At 43.0% G+C, this 21,294-nt stretch overlaps 1 protein-coding gene across 3 annotated transcripts in view; it reads left to right on the forward strand.

The window, feature by feature from the left end:
- The window catches only part of VWA1 (von Willebrand factor A domain containing 1), a 74,623-nt gene extending 53,551 nt beyond the window's left edge, over positions 1-21,072 (forward strand). For all 3 annotated transcript variants that reach the window (XM_075604798.1, XM_075604797.1, XM_075604796.1), the window contains exons 3-6: positions 1,016-1,294; positions 2,521-2,793; positions 12,850-13,119; positions 16,946-21,072. In XM_075604798.1, coding sequence (XP_075460913.1) covers positions 1,016-1,294; positions 2,521-2,793; positions 12,850-13,119; positions 16,946-17,010 — 887 coding nt within the window. In that variant the 3' untranslated portion in view covers positions 17,011-21,072. The remainder of the gene's footprint in view (positions 1-1,015; positions 1,295-2,520; positions 2,794-12,849; positions 13,120-16,945) is intronic.
- The last annotated feature ends 222 nt before the right edge of the window (positions 21,073-21,294 follow it).

Genomic DNA, 21,294 nt, shown 5'->3' on the forward strand with positions numbered 1-21,294 from the left:
TATTGTTACAGTTTGCAGCTCAAACTGCTCAGAATAATGGCAACACATTATCAAGCAGGAAAGTGCTGCAAAGATATTGCACTGCTGGGGAGGTGGGCTAATGTCTGCTAGAGAAATCAAAGGATGCTCAGTATATTAAAATTCCTTACATAATGGCATTGAGTTGAATAAAAATTTTTTAGTTATTATTTAATTATTATTAATAATAAATATGATTATTATTATTATCATTATTATTAATAATAATAATTTAGAAAAACATGTACTGTAGGATATTGCATGGATTGCTGCTTTAAGTAACAGAGTTTAGTGAATCTAGGCCTAAAATGATTACATGTATAAGGGTATTGCTTGAAAAACCATAGTTTTCCACTGAAAAATCTATATTGTGCTTGTCATTTTTATTTATTTTTATTACTTAGTCCACCTGCTTTTTCTGGAACACATTCAGTAACTACAGTTTAAATCAAGTTCTCCTAGATGAAATGAAGACAGAAAGCAATATTGCCACCTGGTGTCCACCTAGCCTTAATACATCTTCATTAAAGCTGGCCTCCTCCCAGACAACACATATTGTACCATCACACCAAGGCACGTTATGTATCAATGTCTCCCAACTGCAAAGCTGGGGAAGAAAACACAGCACCTGAATTATTATTTTCTTTGAGTAATTTGGTGCTGAATTTTGCACCACGTTTTTGTCCCAGGTGGTACACATGGAAGACTTTGATAGATGACCCCCTGCCCTCCCTCCCCAAATGTTGGACTCCTTCGTGTCTGTGTGTGTACTGTAGTTACTGTATATGCAGTGCCCGTGGGTATTCAATACATTGCTGCAACCAGGTGAATTAAGCACTTCAGGATCTGTAATTTTATTATGCTATCACTCTGTTAGAAGATGGATAGTACCATAATCGGTGGGCTTCATTGTCTAAATTTGAGGCGATAAAGGGGTTTCACTTATCTGTCAGGCATGTTGTTCCATGTATGTAATGGTCTCTATCACCATTTACAGAAATAATCCGAGCCAGGAGATTGCAGGCCCATGATATAACAACTACCAGCTTTCGGCTGACGTGGCCACAATTGTTGTCTCAAGACACAGGACATTACCTGGTGGAGTATGCACCCGTGTCTAACCCAGGGCGGAAGCTGCAGAAGAGCTTGTCTGGAGATCAGACTGGTGTGGTGCTTAGCAGCCTAATTACTGACACCACCTACCAGGTTACACTCTTCCCTGAGTCCAACGTTCATTATGTGCAACCCCAAACCATCAAGGTCTCCACACTGCCGGGTAAGTTTAATGTTTCCTAATGAGGGAATATGTCGTTATGTTGCAGAGCCACAAGACATTTGCCTCCTTTCATGCTATATGCACTTACAGCTGCAATTTGAACTGACCTATACTCGCACAACGTTCTCCTATACAGGCATACCCCGGTTTAAGGACACTCACTTTAAGTACACTCGCGAGTAAGGACATATCACCCAATAGGCAAACTGCATCTCACGCATGCACCTGTCAGAACGTCCTGAACAGCAATACCAGCTCCCTGCCTGTACCGAAGCTGTGCACAAGCGGGGAGACTATAGAGCCTGTTACAAATGCATTATTTACATCAGTTATACATGTATTTGGCGATTGCAGTACAGTACATGCATCGATAAGTGGGAAAAAGGTAGTGCTTCACTTTAAGTACATTTTCACTTTACATACATGCTTCGGTCCCATTGCGTACGCTAATGCGGGGTATGCCTGTAAAATGCCAACAAAAGTTTGAGCCAATACACGTTGGCATAGAGAGGATAAAACATAAGAGAACTATACAACCATTAGGTTATTGTTCTCTGCAAAGATAATCGTATGATGAGAACCATAAACCCAACATGTCATTTCCTTTGCAAATCGCCTGCGAAATCTTTAAGGCATAGATTAAAATATATGACATCACAAAATGACATACTGTTACACTTTGGCACAAAAACACTGGCCTTGTTAGGAAACGGCCGTTGCTCCCTGTATAAAACATACTTAAAGTAGTCCCCTCTAACTAACCACACTTTTTTTTAACAGGATTGGAAGTATCCCGGCAACTGGGGGTTCCCCAGAGCTGAAAAGAGCACTGAAAACAGCCCATTTATGAACCTGTAAAAATGGGGGGTAAACAATAAGGGGAATTTCTGCTTTAATCCAAGCAGCCTCATTTTTTCTTCTTCATTTGTTTACATTGGATTGAAGCAGTGGGTCTCTGAGCTGAACCCCATTCATTTCAGCTCAGAAGAGCCGTGCGTCAGACCTGTGTCAACAAATAAAAAAAATGTAAAATGCCATTTATTGCTCCTTTAACAAATAATTCATAGCACAAAGAAAATCTAGAAACCAACCAATGTAATAGAAAAATACAATATATACATAGTACAGTAATTAGAACAATACAGCCATACATACAATATAACTGGTTAATAAGCAATATCATAATTCTTGATACTAACTGTTGTCATTAATGCTCTGTCTTTCAGAGGAAATCAGTCCAGCTCGGATTTTGATATCCGAATCTAGTCCTGACAGTTTCCGAGTGAGCTGGGGTCCTAACCCAGACAGTGTGACTGGGTATCAAATCCAGTATGGCCCACTTCCGAGCAATAGAGTTCAAACCCTGGAGGTGGACAGGACTCTAAACAGCACTGTCCTGGTAAACCTCAAATCCAACACCACTTACTTGGTGACAGTAGCTGCCAAATACACATCCGGAGGGAAAAAAGCATTGTCGGCCATCGCATGCACGGAGGAGAGTAAGTCATTGTGTAAAGTAAAGAATATCTGACCACTGAATGTTAGGCCCCTAACTGCAGTAAACTGATTAAGACTACGGTAGCTTCTAAATTGCAGTAACATGTTAGTATAGCTGACTCAGTGGTCAATGTGCGCTGGTATTAAGGGTTGATGAGATCCACTACTTCATTTACAGACTCTGAGCACCCATAGTTTTTTTATTTATACACTTATACTCTCCCATTTCCGTTTTTGCAGCATAATTGTTGTGTAAATCTTTTTTTAAATAATTTACAAAGACCATTGCCCAAATTTGAAATACATTTACATTTATTATGGACTGTACTACAACCCAGAAATGCCCTGTCCTACTCTCTTCCTCTCTTTACTGTTACTTCTACTATGTGATGACATATCCCCTAATCCTGGCCCTAGCCACATACAAATTATTTCACGTCCTAAACCCTACCCAAAAGTTTCCTTCTCCTCACATACTGCAGATACCGAAGAAAAAGGACTCAGCTGTTAAGCACTCTATAACCTATGTTGTGTTGTGAGAAGTTCTTAAAAATAATCTTTAGTAATAATCTTGATTAAAATAAAGTAGTGCACAAAAAATAGACAAAACTAATACGTAACACAAAATCTTGCCTTGATCCATATGATAGGGTCAACAATGGTGGTGCTATGGTTAGCGTTCCACTATAACAAAATAGTACGTATAATGGGTATATATATATATATATATATATATATATATATATATATATATATATATATATATATATATATATGCAGTGTTCGACAAACCTATACATTTGCTCGCCCTGGGCAAGTAAATATTGGCCCAAGCAGCACACGTTTGGTACTAGGTGGCGAGTAGATTTTTTTGTGTGGCGAGTAGCTTTTTTGGTGATTTGTCAACCACTGCATATATGTATAGGTATACAGGCATAACCCGGTTTAAGGACACTCACTTTAAGTACACTCGCGAGTAAGTACATATCGCCCAATAGGCAAACGGCAGCTCACGCATGCGCCTGTCAGCACGCCCTGAACAGTAATACCGGCTCCCTACCTGTACCAAAGCTGTGCGCTAGCGGGGAGACTATAGAGCCTGTTACAAATGCCTTATTTACATCAGGTAGGCATGTATAGCATGATTGCAGTACAGTACATGCATCGATAAGTGGGGAAAAGGTAGTGCTTCACTTTAAGTACATTTTCGCTTTACATACATACTCCGGTCCCATTGCGTACATTAATGCGGGGTATGCCTGTAATAAACTAAGCCACCCTTTAAAGGTGTATCTGCATACTCAAATAATCCATGTATGATCTGATCCACCAACAAATATAACTCCAGTGTTAGATAACACCCACACCGTAACCCTAGTGTGTGTGTGTGTGTGTGTGTGTGTGTGTGTGTGTGTGTGTGTGTGTGTGTGTGTGTGTGTGTGTGTGTGTGTGTGTGTGTGTGTGTGTGTGTATATATATATATATATTGTGACAGAAACCAGGGGATGGTAATAAATTCCGTATATAGGGCTCCCAGGATACTAAACAGTTTCTATCCTGTTTGGCCTGGGAGTGCAGCCTTATAATACATACACTCCATCCCACAGTTTGGCAAGCGCTGGAACTGAGGGATGAGAGATCCAGACCAGAGTTTGTCTGCTGCCTGATTTCTGTCACCTGTCATGCTAATTAGGAATCAGGTATGTAAGACTGTTTTCCTGTTTGCTCTGGTCTCTCCACAAGAGCCAGGAGGCTGGAAGGCTGCTGAACTACAGAGGGGAGAAGCCTCTTCCCCAAACAGGTTCAATCTTTCTGTTCATTTGTATAAGACTGCAAAAGTACCTTGTTTTGTTGTTGGGAGTGGAAAAGCCACTTCCAACCCTGAGTCAGGGATATCTAAGTTAAGTTATCGCTCAGGTGAGCAGCTTTTGTTTTGATCTGTTTTCTGTTGTATGCACTGTGGCAGTCTCAGTGCCTGGGACTGAATAAACCAGGCATAGCCTGTTTAAAGGAACAGTACGTGACGCCTCATCATTTAACCTACCCTAAAAGACCGTGTTCTAAACAGTCCCGGACAAACGACGGAGCCCCAGAGTAAGCCGTTTGTCACATATGGTGGAGAATGCGGGCAGAACACTAAAAGGTCTGCGGGTTAAAGAACTTTAAAAAAAAAAAAAGGGGGGTTTTCTCTCCAAACAAGATGGAAGACGTGGTGAGTGCGCTGGTACGCAATGTCGCTGTCCAGAAAGACGCGAATGAAGCCCAGCAAAAGATTAATGCAGCCCTGCAACAGGCGAATGAAATCCAGCAACAGCTGTTAATAGCCCAGCAAGAGACTAATGCAAACCAGCAACGGCTGTCAATAAACCAGCAAGAGACTAATGCAAATCAGCAACAGGCGAATGCAAACCAGCAAGAGACAAACCACTTGCTGAGAGAGGAGCAACAACGGTTCGCCCAGGGCTTACAGCAGGAACTCGAGATCCTAAGGGGGACTATCAGTAACCTTCCACTGGCAGAGGCAGCCCCAGTCCCGAAAATGACCAGGGCAAGCCACTACCTTCAGAAGATGGGACCCTCGGATGATGTGGAAGCCTATCTTCTCACGTTTGAACGCACGGCACAGAGAGAGGGATGGCCAGAAGCTGAGTGGGCTGGTCTAATCGCACCCTTCCTAAGCGGCGAACCCCAGAAGGCTTACTTTGATCTAGAGCCAGCCGAAGCTAACGTCTATGCAAAATTGAAGTTCGAGATCCTCGCCCGCCTCGGCGTAACCACGGCTGTTCGCGCCCAAAGGTTTCACGCATGGTCCTTCACGATGGATAAAGCCACCCGAAGCCAGATGTATGACCTCATCCACCTCGCCCGGAAGTGGCTACAACCCGAGACCAACTCAGCCAGCCACATCGTGGAACGGTTGGTCATGGACCAGTTCTTGAGAAAACTTCCCTCTGCCTTACGCCGTTGGGTCAGTCGGAGTGACCCCCACAATGCGGATGAGCTTGTGGCCCTCGTAGAAAGGTACAATGCAGCAGAAGAGAACCCGCAACCCACAGTCGTGGAGCAACCCCACTACCCAAGGTTCCAGGACTCTTCCAGAGACGGTAAAAGGGTACCGGGGTTAAGGGGCGCTGAAGAGCGGCGACCACCTTCACGCAGCACCAGCAACAGTGGTTCGCACACTAAGGGCAATAGCCAACATGGGGAGCCGGGAAAAGGCTCTAAGTGGGACACAGACTATGTACCTAAATGTGTAAATTGTCATGAGAGGGGCCACACAGCAAAAATCTGCCCACTAAATGATGAGCCCATGCAGTGCAATAGCGTGGAACCTTATGCGCTGTTGTCCCAATGTATGGGCCCTAGCCCAGAGGACCCCTTGAATAACCATTTGTGGGCATTTGTAAAGGTTAATGGTAGGAGGGTTCGGGCACTTCTTGACTCTGGGAGCATGGTCACACTAGTGTCCGAATACCTCTTGCCCATTAAGAAGAAACAGGGAAAAAGTTCACAAAGAGTGGCAATTTGTTGTATACATGGGGATAATCATGAATATTCCACTGTTGATGTTTTTTTTGAAACAGAGTTTGGTTCTTTAGATTTCAAGGTGGGTATTGTACCCAAACTGGCACATGATGTGCTAATAGGGACCGACTTTCCCCATTTTCTAAAAATGTGGCCCCCCCGCTCAGAATAGCGCCCAGAGTTCAATAGCGGACCATAACGAAGTATTAGAAGAAACAAATCCTTTCCCTTTTTCAGAAATGGAGGTTGACGAGGGCCCAAATAAGAAGGGGGAAAAGGAGGAGTGCTGTAAAATTCCCTTCCCCATCACTACTTTGGTAGGGAATACCCCAAATCAAGATGTTGATCAGACACTTACCACCCCAGAACCGGATAAGACCCTCGCTGACCTAGAGGTCAGTCCTGGGAGTTTTAAGAAGGCCCAGTGGGAGGACCCCACATTAGCGGTAGCAAGGGGAAATATACGGGACCAGAATAGTACTCCTGGCCAACCAGATAGGTCACTTGATTACCCCTACTTCGAGGTAGAGAACGACCTAGTATATCGGGTTGATAAAAGGAAATCAGTTACAACTAAACAATTGTTGGTACCACGGACATTCCGTAACGTAGTATTACACCTCGCACATAGTCATCCATTGGGGGGACACCTAGGGGTGGAAAAGACAAAAGAAAAGGTTCTCCAAAGCTTCTATTGGCCTGGGGTTCTGGCAGAAATTACGAATTATTGTTCCTCATGCCCAGAATGTCAGATCACCGCCCCGTTCAAGGCGTACCGCAGCCCATTGGTACCCCTTCCCATAATAGAGGTACCATTTGACCGGATTGCTATGGATCTAGTAGGACCCTTAATAAAGTCTGCTAGGGGACATCAGCATATATTGGTAATATTGGATTATGCCACCCGATATCCGGAGGCAGTTCCCCTACGTAGCACCTCTGCTAAAAACATAGCAAAAGAGTTAGTAGTTCTGTTTTCCCGGGTCGGAATTCCTAAAGAGATTCTATCTGACCAGGGAACACCGTTTATGTCCCAAGTAACAAAAGAGCTATGTAAACTCCTAAAAATCAAGCATCTCAGAACCTCAGTCTATCATCCACAAACAGATGGTTTAGTGGAAAGGTTCAATAAAACCTTAAAGAGCATGTTACAGCGGGCGGTTGATAAAGATGGGAAAAACTGGGATTGTTTGTTACCGTACCTATTATTTGCCATTAGGGAAGTTCCCCAATCATCCACAGGCTTCTCCCCGTTTGAACTATTGTATGGCCGACACCCAAGGGGCTTATTGGATATAGCCAAAGAGACTTGGGAACATGAGGTTACCCCTTACAGAAGTGTAATAGAGCATGTTGCCCAGATGCAGGACCGCATTGCTGCAGTCCTACCCATAGTGAGGGAACACATGGAGAAAGCTCAAGAAGCACAGAGGAATACGTATAATAAGGGTGCTAGGGTCAGAATTTTTTTTCCAGGTGATAGGGTACTAGTTCTGGTTCCCACCGTGGAGAGTAAATTCCTTGCTAAATGGCATGGGCCATATGAGGTCTTGGAAAGAGTGGGAGAAGTAAATTATAAGGTAAGACAGCCAGGTAGGAGGAAACCTGAGCAAATTTACCATATAAACCTACTCAAGCCCTGGAAAGATAGAGAAGTCTTGTTAACCCTAGTACCCCCAGGTCCGTCAGAGAATCAAGAAACTGACCCAGAGGTTAGCATAGCTGAAACCCTGTCTGTTTATCAGAAACGAGAGGTTCAGAATTTAGTGAGAAGAAACAAAGAAATCTTCTCTATACAGCCAGGTAGAACTAGCGTAATTGAACATGACCTAGTCTCTGAACCGGGGGTCCGAGTTAACCTTAAACCGTACCGAATCCCGGAGGCCAAAAGAAAGGCTATAAGTTTAGAGGTTAAAAAAATGCTAAAACTAGGTGTAATTGAGGAATCCCAAAGTGGGTGGAACAGCCCTATAGTCTTAGTCCCAAAGCCAGATGGTACAACAAGGTTTAGTAATGACTACCGGAAACTAAACGCGGTGTCAAAATTTGATACTTATCCTATGCCCAGGGTAGATGAACTTGTAGAGAGACTGGGCAAAGCCCGATATCTCACAACCCTAGACCTAACAAAAGGGTACTGGCAGGTTCCCCTCACAGAAAGGGCAAAAGAAAAGACAGCCTTCTCAACCCCAGACGGCCTCTTTCAGTATAAGGTGTTGCCTTTTGGCTTACATGGAGCTCCCGCCACATTCCAAAGAATGATGGATAAAATTTTAAAACCACATGCTCGGTATGCTGCCGCCTACCTGGATGATGTGGTAATCCATAGTGAGGATTGGCAATCCCACCTTCCAAAGGTCCAAGCTGTGCTTGACGCAGTCCGGTCTGCTGGACTAACTGCTAACCCCACTAAATGCACTATTGGTCTGGAGGAGGCCAAGTATCTGGGATATTCTATTGGCAGAGGTTTGCTCAAACCCCAAACACTCAAAGTGGAGGCGATACAAAATTGGCCAAGGCCAGTTACAAAAAAACAAGTAAGGACCTTTTTGGGGTTAATTGGGTACTATAGAAGGTTTATTCCCAATTTTGCAACTAAGGCAACCCCACTAACTGACCTCACAAAAGCAAGAGGACCGCTAATGGTAAAGTGGTCCCCCGAAACCGAACAAGCCTTTAGAAGCCTGAAAGAAGCTCTCTGTGCCCAACCAGTGTTGGTCACACCTGACTTCTCCAAAGAGTTCGTAGTCCAAACCGACGCATCTGAGGTAGGGCTGGGGGCGGTACTCTTCCAGGAGTCTCAAGGTGAGGAGCACCCCATCCTTTATTTAAGTAGGAAACTAAATCCCCAGGAGAAAAATTACTCCATAGTAGAGAAAGAGTGTCTCGCAATAAAGTGGGCTGTAGAGACGCTCAAATACTACCTGTTGGGGAGAAAATTCCGGTTGGTCACAGATCATGCACCCCTTACCTGGATGTGTCAAAACAGGGAGAAGAATGCTAGAGTGACCAGGTGGTTCCTAAGCCTACAACCCTTTAAATTTTCTGTGGAACACAGGTCAGGGCACAAACATGGCAATGCTGACGGGTTGTCAAGGATGCACTCCCTAATATCCATGGTCGCTCATCCCTCGAGGTCTGAGCTGGGGGGGAGGATATGTGACAGAAACCAGGGGATGGTAATAAATTCCGTATATAGGGCTCCCAGGATACTAAACAGTTTCTATCCTGTTTGGCCTGGGAGTGCAGCCTTATAATACATACACTCCATCCCACAGTTTGGCAAGCGCTGGAACTGAGGGATGAGAGATCCAGACCAGAGTTTGTCTGCTGCCTGATTTCTGTCACCTGTCATGCTAATTAGGAATCAGGTATGTAAGACTGTTTTCCTGTTTGCTCTGGTCTCTCCACAAGAGCCAGGAGGCTGGAAGGCTGCTGAACTACAGAGGGGAGAAGCCTCTTCCCCAAACAGGTTCAATCTTTCTGTTCATTTGTATAAGACTGCAAAAGTACCTTGTTTTGTTGTTGGGAGTGGAAAAGCCACTTCCAACCCTGAGTCAGGGATATCTAAGTTAAGTTATCGCTCAGGTGAGCAGCTTTTGTTTTGATCTGTTTTCTGTTGTATGCACTGTGGCAGTCTCAGTGCCTGGGACTGAATAAACCAGGCATAGCCTGTTTAAAGGAACAGTACGTGACGCCTCATCATTTAACCTACCCTAAAAGACCGTGTTCTAAATAGTCCCGGACAAACGACGGAGCCCCAGAGTAAGCCGTTTGTCACAATATATATATATATATATATATATATATACTGTATATACTGTAGGTAGGGTGTATGTTGGTTAGTAATGCAATTGTAGCTGTATTGGTGCAGCTGGTATTGCTCCCAATGTTAGGGGTGCAGTTAATTGCAAATAGTTATGCAGTTAGAGTAGTATGCAGATAGTAGGGTGATATAGCTTATAAATGACACCTAGGCTAGGCAGAAAACATAAACATAGTAAAAATCCTATAAATATGTAAGGATAAGGTGCTGGGTCTATGTCCAAACCAGTAATCTCTTATAGTACAATCAGCTGTCTGTCTGGACACTCCCAGCATGAAGTCACTGGCAGGCTTTGCCGTGTATCGTCCAAAACGGGCTCCCTGATCTCAGCACAGTATTACTTCTAAGTCTTTCAGTCTATGTGGTGTTTTGTAACCACTAACCTCAAAATTGCAACTTTAAATCTATAGTCTAGTATGTATGCTGCGTATACAGAATATCAGGAGCCGAAGTTATACAGCCTTTGCACTTGTCAGCCTCTGCCGATGATCGTTTCGCGCATGCCCGCTTCCTCCAGGCTGGTAGACTGTCTATAATATAACAATCTCAACACCCCAAAGTCACTACATAGGGGTCATGTTGGACTCTGCCCTCCTTTATTCTTCACATTAAAGCTCTCACTGAGTCCTGCCGCCTCCAACGCCAAAATATTGCTAGGATATGCCCTTTACTCACTCAAGAGGCAACTAAAATCCTAATTCACTCACTTATTCTGTCCTGCCTTGACTACTGCAACCTTCTTGTAGTTTGCATGCCCCTCGTCCACCTATCCCAACTGTAATCCATCCAAAATGCTGCTGTCAAATGCCCCTACCTTACTCACCACTCCACTTCTACTGATCCACTCTGCAAATCCCTAGATTGGCTTCCCATATCCTCTAACATACAATTTAAGACCATAGTTCTGACTTACAAAGCTCTCAACTACGCTGCCCCCCTTACATCTAAACCCTCACCCCCACATACATCTCTAAACGGCCCTCCATTCTGCCCACAATATCCAGCTCTCCTCCTGCCTTATCACCTCCTCACACCCATCTACAAGACTCCTTCCGTGCTGTCCTCACTTTCTGGAATTTCCTACCACTCACCATCAGACTCTCCCTCAGCTTTCAGACATTCAAAAACTTTCTAAAGAAGCCTGTCTGGCATACCCCTAACATCCACCCCCCAACTCTACTGGTCCAGCTGTATGGTTGGACCAAACTCCCTTGCTATCGAACACCCTCTAGTATCCAAACCCCCATACTTTAATAGATCCAGCTGTGACTGGACCATACTCTTTCCTGAAGCATAGTCTATCCCACAATGAGCAGCCACTTTACCTTTTATATCAACATTACCCCTCATTAACTTCTGCATCTGTTTTCCTTTGTTTGCCCTTATTTGTACAGCATGTCATTCTGTTTATGTAATTGATGTCACTTTGTACCCCCACTGCGGAATATGGTGGTGAGGAAGAAGAAGACAAATAAGCACTGACACTTACAAAGCAATGAATTAGTCAAAGAACAAGTCCCTATAGATGTGTGCATAGTGATATAAATATTTTGCTGATAAAGGAACAGTGTGAGGGTTGTGTCTGTCCCTGACACCTTGATGAAGAGCCTTGCGCTAGACATACCAAGATTGGCAGCAAACACCTCAACTAAGTTCTTCAAGCCAACAGTTTTCACCTTAGTTAACAACTCATACATTTGTTTGTTTTGGTGATTTCTTGTCCAACTACCTATAAACCAGTTATTTAACATAGGATTATGCAGCGAGGGAGCATAGTAACAGTCACTTCTATTGGAGAACTGCTATGCCTTAAGGGTTTTTCTTTAGACATATTCTGCCATCACCTTCCCTAAAATAGCTACTCATATATGACTCCTGCTACTTTTGGTGAGCGATCTGCCTTTTTTGGTTCATCTGCTTTAATTGGCTTCCAGCATATACTGTTGTTCTTGTTTTATGTCAAGAAGTTGGCAGACTTTTCCAGTAATTCAATCAGAAAAGGTATATCTTGGAGAATTAACTATTTTCTCAGTTACATACTTTAAGTCTCCATACATATGTTTACGATTCAATTTTTCTAGCTACAGTACAAAAAGTTTGGAATTTTAGAATGCTATCATATGTATTTGAATACATGACACTGGCAGACTCAAAATCCCATACAACAACTGATCTGTTTTAGTCCCTACCTCTGGTTTTGTGGTTCATACACATTAAATAACAAACGGTGCTGGCTGAAATAAATCATTATTTAGTTAGTATTACAATGTGCTTCCTAACGATATCACCTCTAATCATGGCCACCTGTCTTTTAAAAAATGTTTTCCTTCCCTGCAACATGTTCTAGTGGTATTTGCAACAGAAGGTATTGTGACAAAGAGCAGAGGGGATAAACAGTAAGATCTGTGATCCAATGTACACAAACCCACGATACTTAAGCCCTACTATCCACTGTATGGGGGAGGAGATAGAGCAGTGTGTTGACCAGTAGTTGGCTGGTTTTCTAGTAATGTGCACATCCAGAGCAGATATATATGTAGTTTGGTTTGGTTTATTTGGTAGTGATCAGAGTTCTTGGATGGTATACCGTTAGAAAAAGGTTTGTACATGCTGAATAGAATCAGTTTGACACCCACAAAATAGGTGTATGTTTCCACCTTTAAAGTTTCCTTAAAATATGGTGTGATCTCTCTGCTTCCCTTTTCAGAAGATGCCAAAGTGAAGTATTTGCGTTTTGAAGACCTGGGTTTCGTTGGTCTGAATGCCACATGGGACTCTGCTGATGGTGACGTGCAGGGTTACCGCGTAAGGTGTCGGCGGCAAGCAGGCCCTTCAACCGTTGTCAATGTAGCCCCTCAGACTCACAGCGTGCTTTTGACAGGCTTGGCTGAAGGAACCACCAACAAGATTTGTGTAATGCCAGTTTTTAAGAATGGGGCAGGGAAAAGCCTGTGTCGGACAGTTCATATGCAACCAGGTATGTGACAGAGCTGGCTGTGTGTGCTGCAGGAATCCCCTGTATTAGAGACACAGTGTTATTCTGCCATGTAGCATCTGCATCAAGAACCTCTTTGGTGACTCCTGATATTTCTCTTTTTATCTGTTCCCAAATCACATACTAAAGCACGGGAAAAATGAGCATCAAAGTGTGATACTGTACATTCAAGGGCGTTTATCAAAAATAACTATTTTATGGTCAATATAATAGCAAATGTTTGATAAATAGCACCCAGAGAACTGAATACTATTTTAATTCCTTCTCGGCTGGATGGGTCAGAAGGGCAGTTTATTGTAAAACATTGCTCGCTCTTTCAGCAGAATAGGTAACCATATAACTAGTCTTAGTATTTCTTTATTGTTTTTGGTTCCTTTTATTTCATTTGCTATTTAAATGCACTTCATAACCACAATATTTATTTCTAGATGAGCAACAAACTAGAAAGAAAAACCCCTCAGTCGTTCACAAGCTCTCAGTTTTCAGAAAAATGTGATGTGCACTAATAATACAAATATTACATTCAAAACGTGTATAACTTGGATTATAAAATAAGTGAATATAAATGTAACTATTGCATAAGTATTATTGATATGCAAAAAATATATTAAACATGTGATCAAAGTGAATGAGTGCAATAGTACCGTGAACACATTGAAAATATTACTAATATAGTAAATGTTAGAACAAATACAGATATTATCAAATCTATTGAGAGTGATAGGTGGACAAATCAGTGCATCGCACATACATTGACCCCTGAATTCATATGCTGCTCTTAAAGACAGACAGACCAGTCTGTAAAATTGAACAGACACAAGCGAAAAAAGTGACCAGAATCCAATTATCAAAATGCAATCAATTTACTGATGACAGACAGGTCCGCAGACAGCTTTCTCTGGGCTCAGGACTAAAGTTTCCACCGGGGCCCCCCACTCACGTGTCGGCGGCCTTGCGAAAACCTCCTCTTTGTTTTCTCTTACACTCCCCTTTTCTCACACACCTCCTCACTCTATCATCCCCCTCCATCACCCTTTCCTTCCCCCCTCTCTCTCATTCTTCTCCCTTCCCTCTCTTACACCCCCCTCCTTCTTACAGCCCTCTCAAACGCCCCACCCATGTATTTCTCGCCCACTCCCCACTTAATAACCCTCCTCCCCAAACACACACACACACACACACACAATAAGCCCCCTCCCCAAATACACAGATACACAATAAGCCTCCCTCCCCAAATACACACACACACACACACACACACACATACACCCCTTCCCAAATACACACACATACACCCCTTCCCAAATACACACACAAAAAGGCCCTGTCCCCAAATACACACCCACACATACACACATACACAATAAGCCCCCTCTCCAAATATACACACACAATAATCCACTCTCCCCAATTACAGACACACACACAATAGGCCCCTGTCCCAAAATACACACACACACACACGCAATAAGCCCCCTCCCCAAATACACACACAATAAGCCCCGTCCCCAAACACACATACACACACAAACAATAAGCCCCCTCCCCAAATACACATACACACAATAAGCCCCCCTCCCCAAATACACACACATACACAATAAGCCCCCTTCCCAAATACACACACATGCACAATTAGCTCCCCTCCCAAATATACACACATATACAATAAGCCCCCCTCCCCAAATACACACACATACACAATAAGCCCCCCTCCCCAAATACACACACATACACAATAAGCCCCCCTCCCCAAATACACACACATACACAATAAGCCCCCTTCCCAAATACACACACACACAATAAGCCCCCCTACCCAAATACACACACTTCACAATACGCCCCCTTCTCCAAATACACACGGACAATAAGCTTCCCTACCCAAACACACACACACACACACACACACACAATAGGCCCCCCTCCTAAAATACACACACACACACACACACACACAATAAGCCCCCTCCCCAAATACTCACACACACAATAAGGCCCCCTCCCCAAATACTCACACACACAATAAGGCCCCCTCCCCAAATACTCACACACACAATAAGGCCCCCTCCAGAAATACACACACACACACACAATAAGCCCTCCTCCCCAATACACACACTCACGCAATAAATACACACAAAATAAGCCCCACTCCCCAAATACACACACACACACACACACAGCACCTGTGACTATTGGTGCCTCAATTTCTCCTACGATCCTCACATGTGACCAGCTTTGGTTCAGAAAACCTATAGGAACGGGGTGACCACCCCCCCTGGTGCAGTGCAGGCGCTGTGTGTTACCTACAGTATACTGTAGCTCACAGCTGAGTGTGCCCGGCAATCTGTGGAAAAAAACAGCAGGTGAGAGATGAGACATCTACTTTTCCTACCTGGACGTTCATATGAATTCGAATGTTAAAGAACCCTACGGCATATGCTAAAAGGGTTTCTACATCCAACATACCACATTTGAATTTGGCGCCAGGACTCCTGACTCCGGATTAACGAGTACACAGGTATCTCTCCTTTGTTCATAAGAGCAGTAAGGAATCCCCTCTGCCTATAAGGTTTGCCTGACTAATCCAGATAGTGTGGCTTGATCACCCACACTGTGAATTTATATACACTTAATTGCTCTGGATTACTAGACATTTTTTTCCTAGTATTTATTCCACCTATAAAGCAGAATTTTCTGAGGTCCAGCATTTGCTAACATCTGCAAAAAAAACTTTTCATTCTAGTGCACGCTGCTCAGTTACATCCAATACTAAATGGCAACCAAATGGTTAATAACAGATATACTGTTCTTTTTTGTGCTTTTTACCTTGTGTTTTATTGTGGTTTTTTTTATTTGTTTCAATATATCTGTCATCAGTAAATTGATTGTATTTTTATAATTGGATTCTGGGTGCTTTTTTTTGCTTTTCTATCTCTTTACCTGCATGGGAAACTGGTTATATTCTTCCTCGCACTAATCCTCTAGCCGAATCCCCTTTTAATAAGAGCATCTGATCCCAGCTTAGAATGTGAGACGGTTTCTCACACATCTCTTGGTGTATACAATTATTCATTTCCCTTGAAAAATAGAATGCAGAAGTAATCCAGTAAGCAATTACACCCGGCGTTGAAAGTTATTATCAATCATATAATATCCTTCAGGAATGGTAAAGGTTCATGGCGTGAATTTATTTAGCACCTTGTACCCAAATAAGATGGCAGAGTTTTTTTTACAACTATATGTCTGAATGCTTTTATTCAGACTCGTGGCAGCACATGTCTGACAATCTGGTGTGCATGGGTAAGAGTAGACGGGAATATTCTCATTACTGTATCCAATTACCTTTACTTAGGTTTAGATAAAGAAAAACAAACCTGTGTGTATATGTATATATCAAATCTAATTCTCCTTTTTTAATGGATTTTTTAATTGAAACATATACATGGTAATCTCAGCACTGTAATGATACCATGCTTAAACAGATAGAGTAACCTTTGACCAAAACACAGTAAATGGGCTTATTGAATACTGCAGTTAATTTAGTTTCCACTTAATACCTCTACTATAACACTAATCATTATTTAGTGAATAGGACCCTTTGAGTGCTGTTTTGCATAATGTCACACAGATCGCTGTACCCGAGTTTTTTTTCTTTAATTTAAATTCTGCATTCTCTTTTTTTAGTTTTTCTTTTTAAAACAATGTATAATATATATATTTTTGCCATTGTTGCCTTTATTTAATTTAAAAAAAAATACAAATCACTTAACTGCTCATGGAGAAAATGTTCCTTTCTTTGCAGCAACTTCAGCAAAAGGCTATGCAAGCCTGCGGACTAAAAAAAGACACAACGGAGGAGTACAGTAATATCCTTCATGACTGGACCACAGAAGAGAACCATATGACAACAAAATCCTCTACAGGATGAAGAGACTTCCAAAAGTAGAGACTGCGTACCACAATTTAGGCGTTCTTCCTCTTTACAGTTGCCAGATCTGTTAGTTCCAGACATGCAACCTGTGGATGCCTCGACTTTGGGACCTGAATGTGACATCCACTAAAAACTAGGATAGTCTGTGATTATGGGTCCTCTCGAGCAAGAACACTATGGATCACGTTACTCTTTCATATTCCCCTCCCAACCACTCTGCCACTGCTCCTAACAAGGACAACTCACCTTCCCACTGGGTGCAAGAGACAGGACTGGGGTGTGAGGAAACAAAAAATTCCATGTAGGAGGCGTGGGGAAGGGGACATCATGATTAACCCCTGTATGGCAAGAGAAGCCTTTAACGCACTGCAATGCCATGCATTCTGGCCCCTCTGGTAGCAAATATGTTAAAGGGTTGTTACAATGTTACATAGTGGATGAGGTTGAAAAAAGACATACGTCTATCAAGTTCAAACTATGCTAAATTTTAGACCACAGTTACTTTATCCTAGATTTGTAATTACAGTATTTTGATCCAGAAGACAAACAAAAAACCCTCAGTGAAACATTATCCAATGATGTCTCATAAGGGGAAAAATAAATTCCTTCCTGACCCAAGTAATGTCAATCAGATTACTCCCTGGATCAACATCCTGCCCATGTTTACTTATTAGGTATATCCCTGTATACCTTTCCTTTCTAAAAAGATGCCCAACCTTTTTTTGAAGATCTATATTGTATCTGCCATCACAGTCTCCATGGGTAATGAATTCCACATTTTAACTGCCCTTACTTTAAAGAAACATTTTGTTTGTTGCTGGTGAATCTCCTTTCCTTCAACCATAAGGGATGACCCTATGTCTTTTGTACTGCCCTTGGGATGAATAGTTATTTTGGAAGTTACTTGTATTGTCCCAGAATATATTTGTACATAGTTCTCGTACCCCTATTAGATGCTTCTTTTGTAATGTAAACAAATATAATTTAGCTACCCTCTCATAAGTCAGTTTTTCCATCCCTTTTATTAATTTGGTGGCTCTTCTCTGCACTTTTTCAGGTTCCTTGATCTCTTTTTTTTTATGGAGTGATGCCCAAAACTGTACTCCTTATTCAAGGTGTGGTCTTACTAATGCTTTGTAGAGGGGCATAATTATGCTTACTTCCCTTCCATCCATTCTCCATTTAATGCAAGATAAGATCTTATTTGCCTTTTTAGCTACTGCCTGACATTGGGCATTATTGCTAAGCCTGCTGCCTAGAAGCACCCGTAAATCCTTCTCCACCAAGGATTCACCTAATTTTGCCCCATTTAATTTGTAAGTCGCTTGTTTTTTCTTGTTTCCCAAATTCCCTTACATGTTGTGTGTTTCCATACAAATTGATATTACAAACTGAAGAGACATTACCTGTTACAGTACATTGTTTCACTCCATAGTGCAGCCTGAAATGAAAGAAATATTCTTAATAAAAGATAAATAGACCGAATGTGCCATTATCTGAGCTGTCATGCTAGATTTGGACAACATAAAGCAGGAATTTGGTCTCACACATTTTCTAAACACGCCTATTGTCTTAACCCTCCACCCCATAAACTCCTCTAATGTCTTCTGAAAGCTCACCGAATTGTACCTTCTCTTTTGAAGTACAGTAGCAAACTCTCTCAAATGTTATACAGGAATCCCTTGATATATGGAACAGATACGTTCTGGAAAAGTTGTCCGTATCAGTGGCTAACTAGACGTGTGCTGGCCCCGGGCAAAACAAATTTCAGGGCCCTCTCATGTCTCTCTCTTTTCTCCCCCTCATGTCTCTCTCTCCCTCTCTTTGCTCACTCATCTCTATAGTCTCTCGTTCTCTCTGCTCTGTCTTCTCTCTCTTTGCTCTCTTTCCCTCTGCGCGCGCTCTCTCTCTCTCTCTCTCTCTCTCTCTGCTCTCTCTGCTCTCTCTCATGTCTTTCTTTTCCCTCTTATGTATTTCTCTTGTGTACTTAATTTTCTCTTTGTGTCTCTTCCTTCCTGTATCCTTTCCCTTTCATGTCTGTTTTTACCCCTGTGATTTATCCCTTCCGCACCCCCTCACCTTTCCCAGCCTGTCTCTCAGGCTGCAGCTCCAGCCCCACGCTACACTACACGAGGCCCTGCCCCCTAGCCTAGGCCCCGCCCACCTAAGGAGGCTCTGCAGAGGAAGGCATTTCCCCTCTGTCCTTCCTGCTGCATCTCTCCGCCCCCTGACCCAGGCCCCGCCCACCTGCAGAGGAAGGGATTTCCCTCTGCTTCCTTCCTCCAACTCAGGCTCATAATGTGCCGCAGACAGGGGGGATAGCGGGCCCCCCAAGTGTGGGCCCCTGGGCTTTGCCCCTGGTCTGTATAGTGAAATTCCATTTATAGAACCCTATTTTCCTATTGACTTTCATTATATAACTGGAGATGTGTTCCTATGGGAAAAAATGCAGCCACAAAATATAATAAAATTACAATTAAGAATGCTCTGAACCCTTTTTAAGCACAAATTAATGGAACATTGACAATTTTATGATAAAATATTCATAACAATGGTTATAATAAATTGCAAAGTAAAAATACTGTATTCACAAGAAACCGGTGATCGCCGTGGGAGGTGGTGCAGAGAGATTTGGTGGAATGGGTTTACTGGGACGGGAGAAACTCCTCCCCACCCCCCAAAGGATAATTTAGAGATTAAAAATTATGTTACAGTGAATTTAACATTCCGTATATCAAATATCTTCCATGATTTATAAATTGTGCTATAGCAAAATTCCATATGCCATATATCGAGGGATTCCTGTATTTATTTTCTCACCTAATTTATGAGTAGGACCACACCACTTTTGCCGCTTAGAGGCCTAGTACAAAACAAATGGTGCCATTCACATGTGGGGATTGTTAGGCACCATAGCATCATCACTCTTACACACTGATTTCCCTGTATGACTCAGGAAGTAGTAAAAAGTTTGCGCTCCCGACTTAGGCCGCGCTTATAGTGACGGCAACGCGACGTCGCCCGAAAACAAATGCATTACCGCCGCGTGCGCTTATAGTAAGCGCGACGGCGACAATGTGACGGAGTGACGTCGCCGTTGTGAAAACTGGTAGCCGGCAAAATTTGATATTTCAAGGGCTGTCGCCTCATGTGACGGCCCTTGAACCAATCAAATGGCCGGAAACCCGCGACGATGACGCCCGGCGAAATATAACTTTCGCCTGTGACGACGGGTGATGTCACCCGTCATGTCGCCGTCGACGGCACTATACACGCGGCCTAAGGCTACGCTTATAGTGCCGGCGACGGTGACGTCAGGCTGCGGTCACTGGAAAAATCAAATTGAGATGACTTCCAGTGATCGCGACCAAGCCGTCGCTCCGTCATTACTATAAGCGCACGCGACAGCGGCAATACATTTGTTTTGACGCGACGTCGCATAGCTGTTGCCGGCACTATAAGCGCAGCCTTAGACTTAGCAATAATTCAATAGAGTTTCAACATTTTTGTGACAACTGCTTCTGTCATAAATATGCGATGCCTTGCAGAGTGCATTACTAGGATACATTTTACATAACATTGAAAAACACACAATATCCTGTAAATGAGCACTCCTGGTGACACTTTGTTATTTTTTTGTCTTTTTAATGGGATTGAAGCAGGGGGTCTCCGGAGCAGAACCGCGTTGATTTCAGCTCCAGTGACCCCCTGCTTCCCGAGAAACTTGCCTTCGAAGCCGGTATCTCTGCGCAGTTTAAAGATCCCGCATCACATGGGCCAATAGGAAGACACAAGGGAGGATGTTGCGGCTTCCTATTGGCCAGCAGGACTTTTAAACCGCCACATTGTGAACCAAGCCAGGGCTCCGACCGGCAGAACCTATGGAGGTTTCTCGTAAAGCAGTGGGTCCCCCGGAACTGAAATCGACGCGTTGCAGCTCCGGAGATCCCCCCCTTCAATCCCTATTTATAAAAAATAAAAAAACACTTTAAGAATAAGTCTTGTAGTACTGAAGCACTTGTCTTTGCCTGTATTAGCCTGGTAGTGTGTTACATGTCCCCACAGTATTGTGATGGTTCTATTATATTATTAGTGTTATTAACCCCTTCATTTTGTTGCTGCACAACAGAGACAATATAGCAGTGGGTGCAAAAATTAAGCTTCATTCTTCTAATTATTTCCTTAGTGTGGCAGTTGTAGGAGGATGGGGGAGGGGATAA

Source organism: Ascaphus truei, chromosome 6 (genome assembly GCF_040206685.1).
Source record: "Ascaphus truei isolate aAscTru1 chromosome 6, aAscTru1.hap1, whole genome shotgun sequence".
Taxonomy (NCBI): Eukaryota; Metazoa; Chordata; class Amphibia; order Anura; family Ascaphidae; genus Ascaphus; species Ascaphus truei.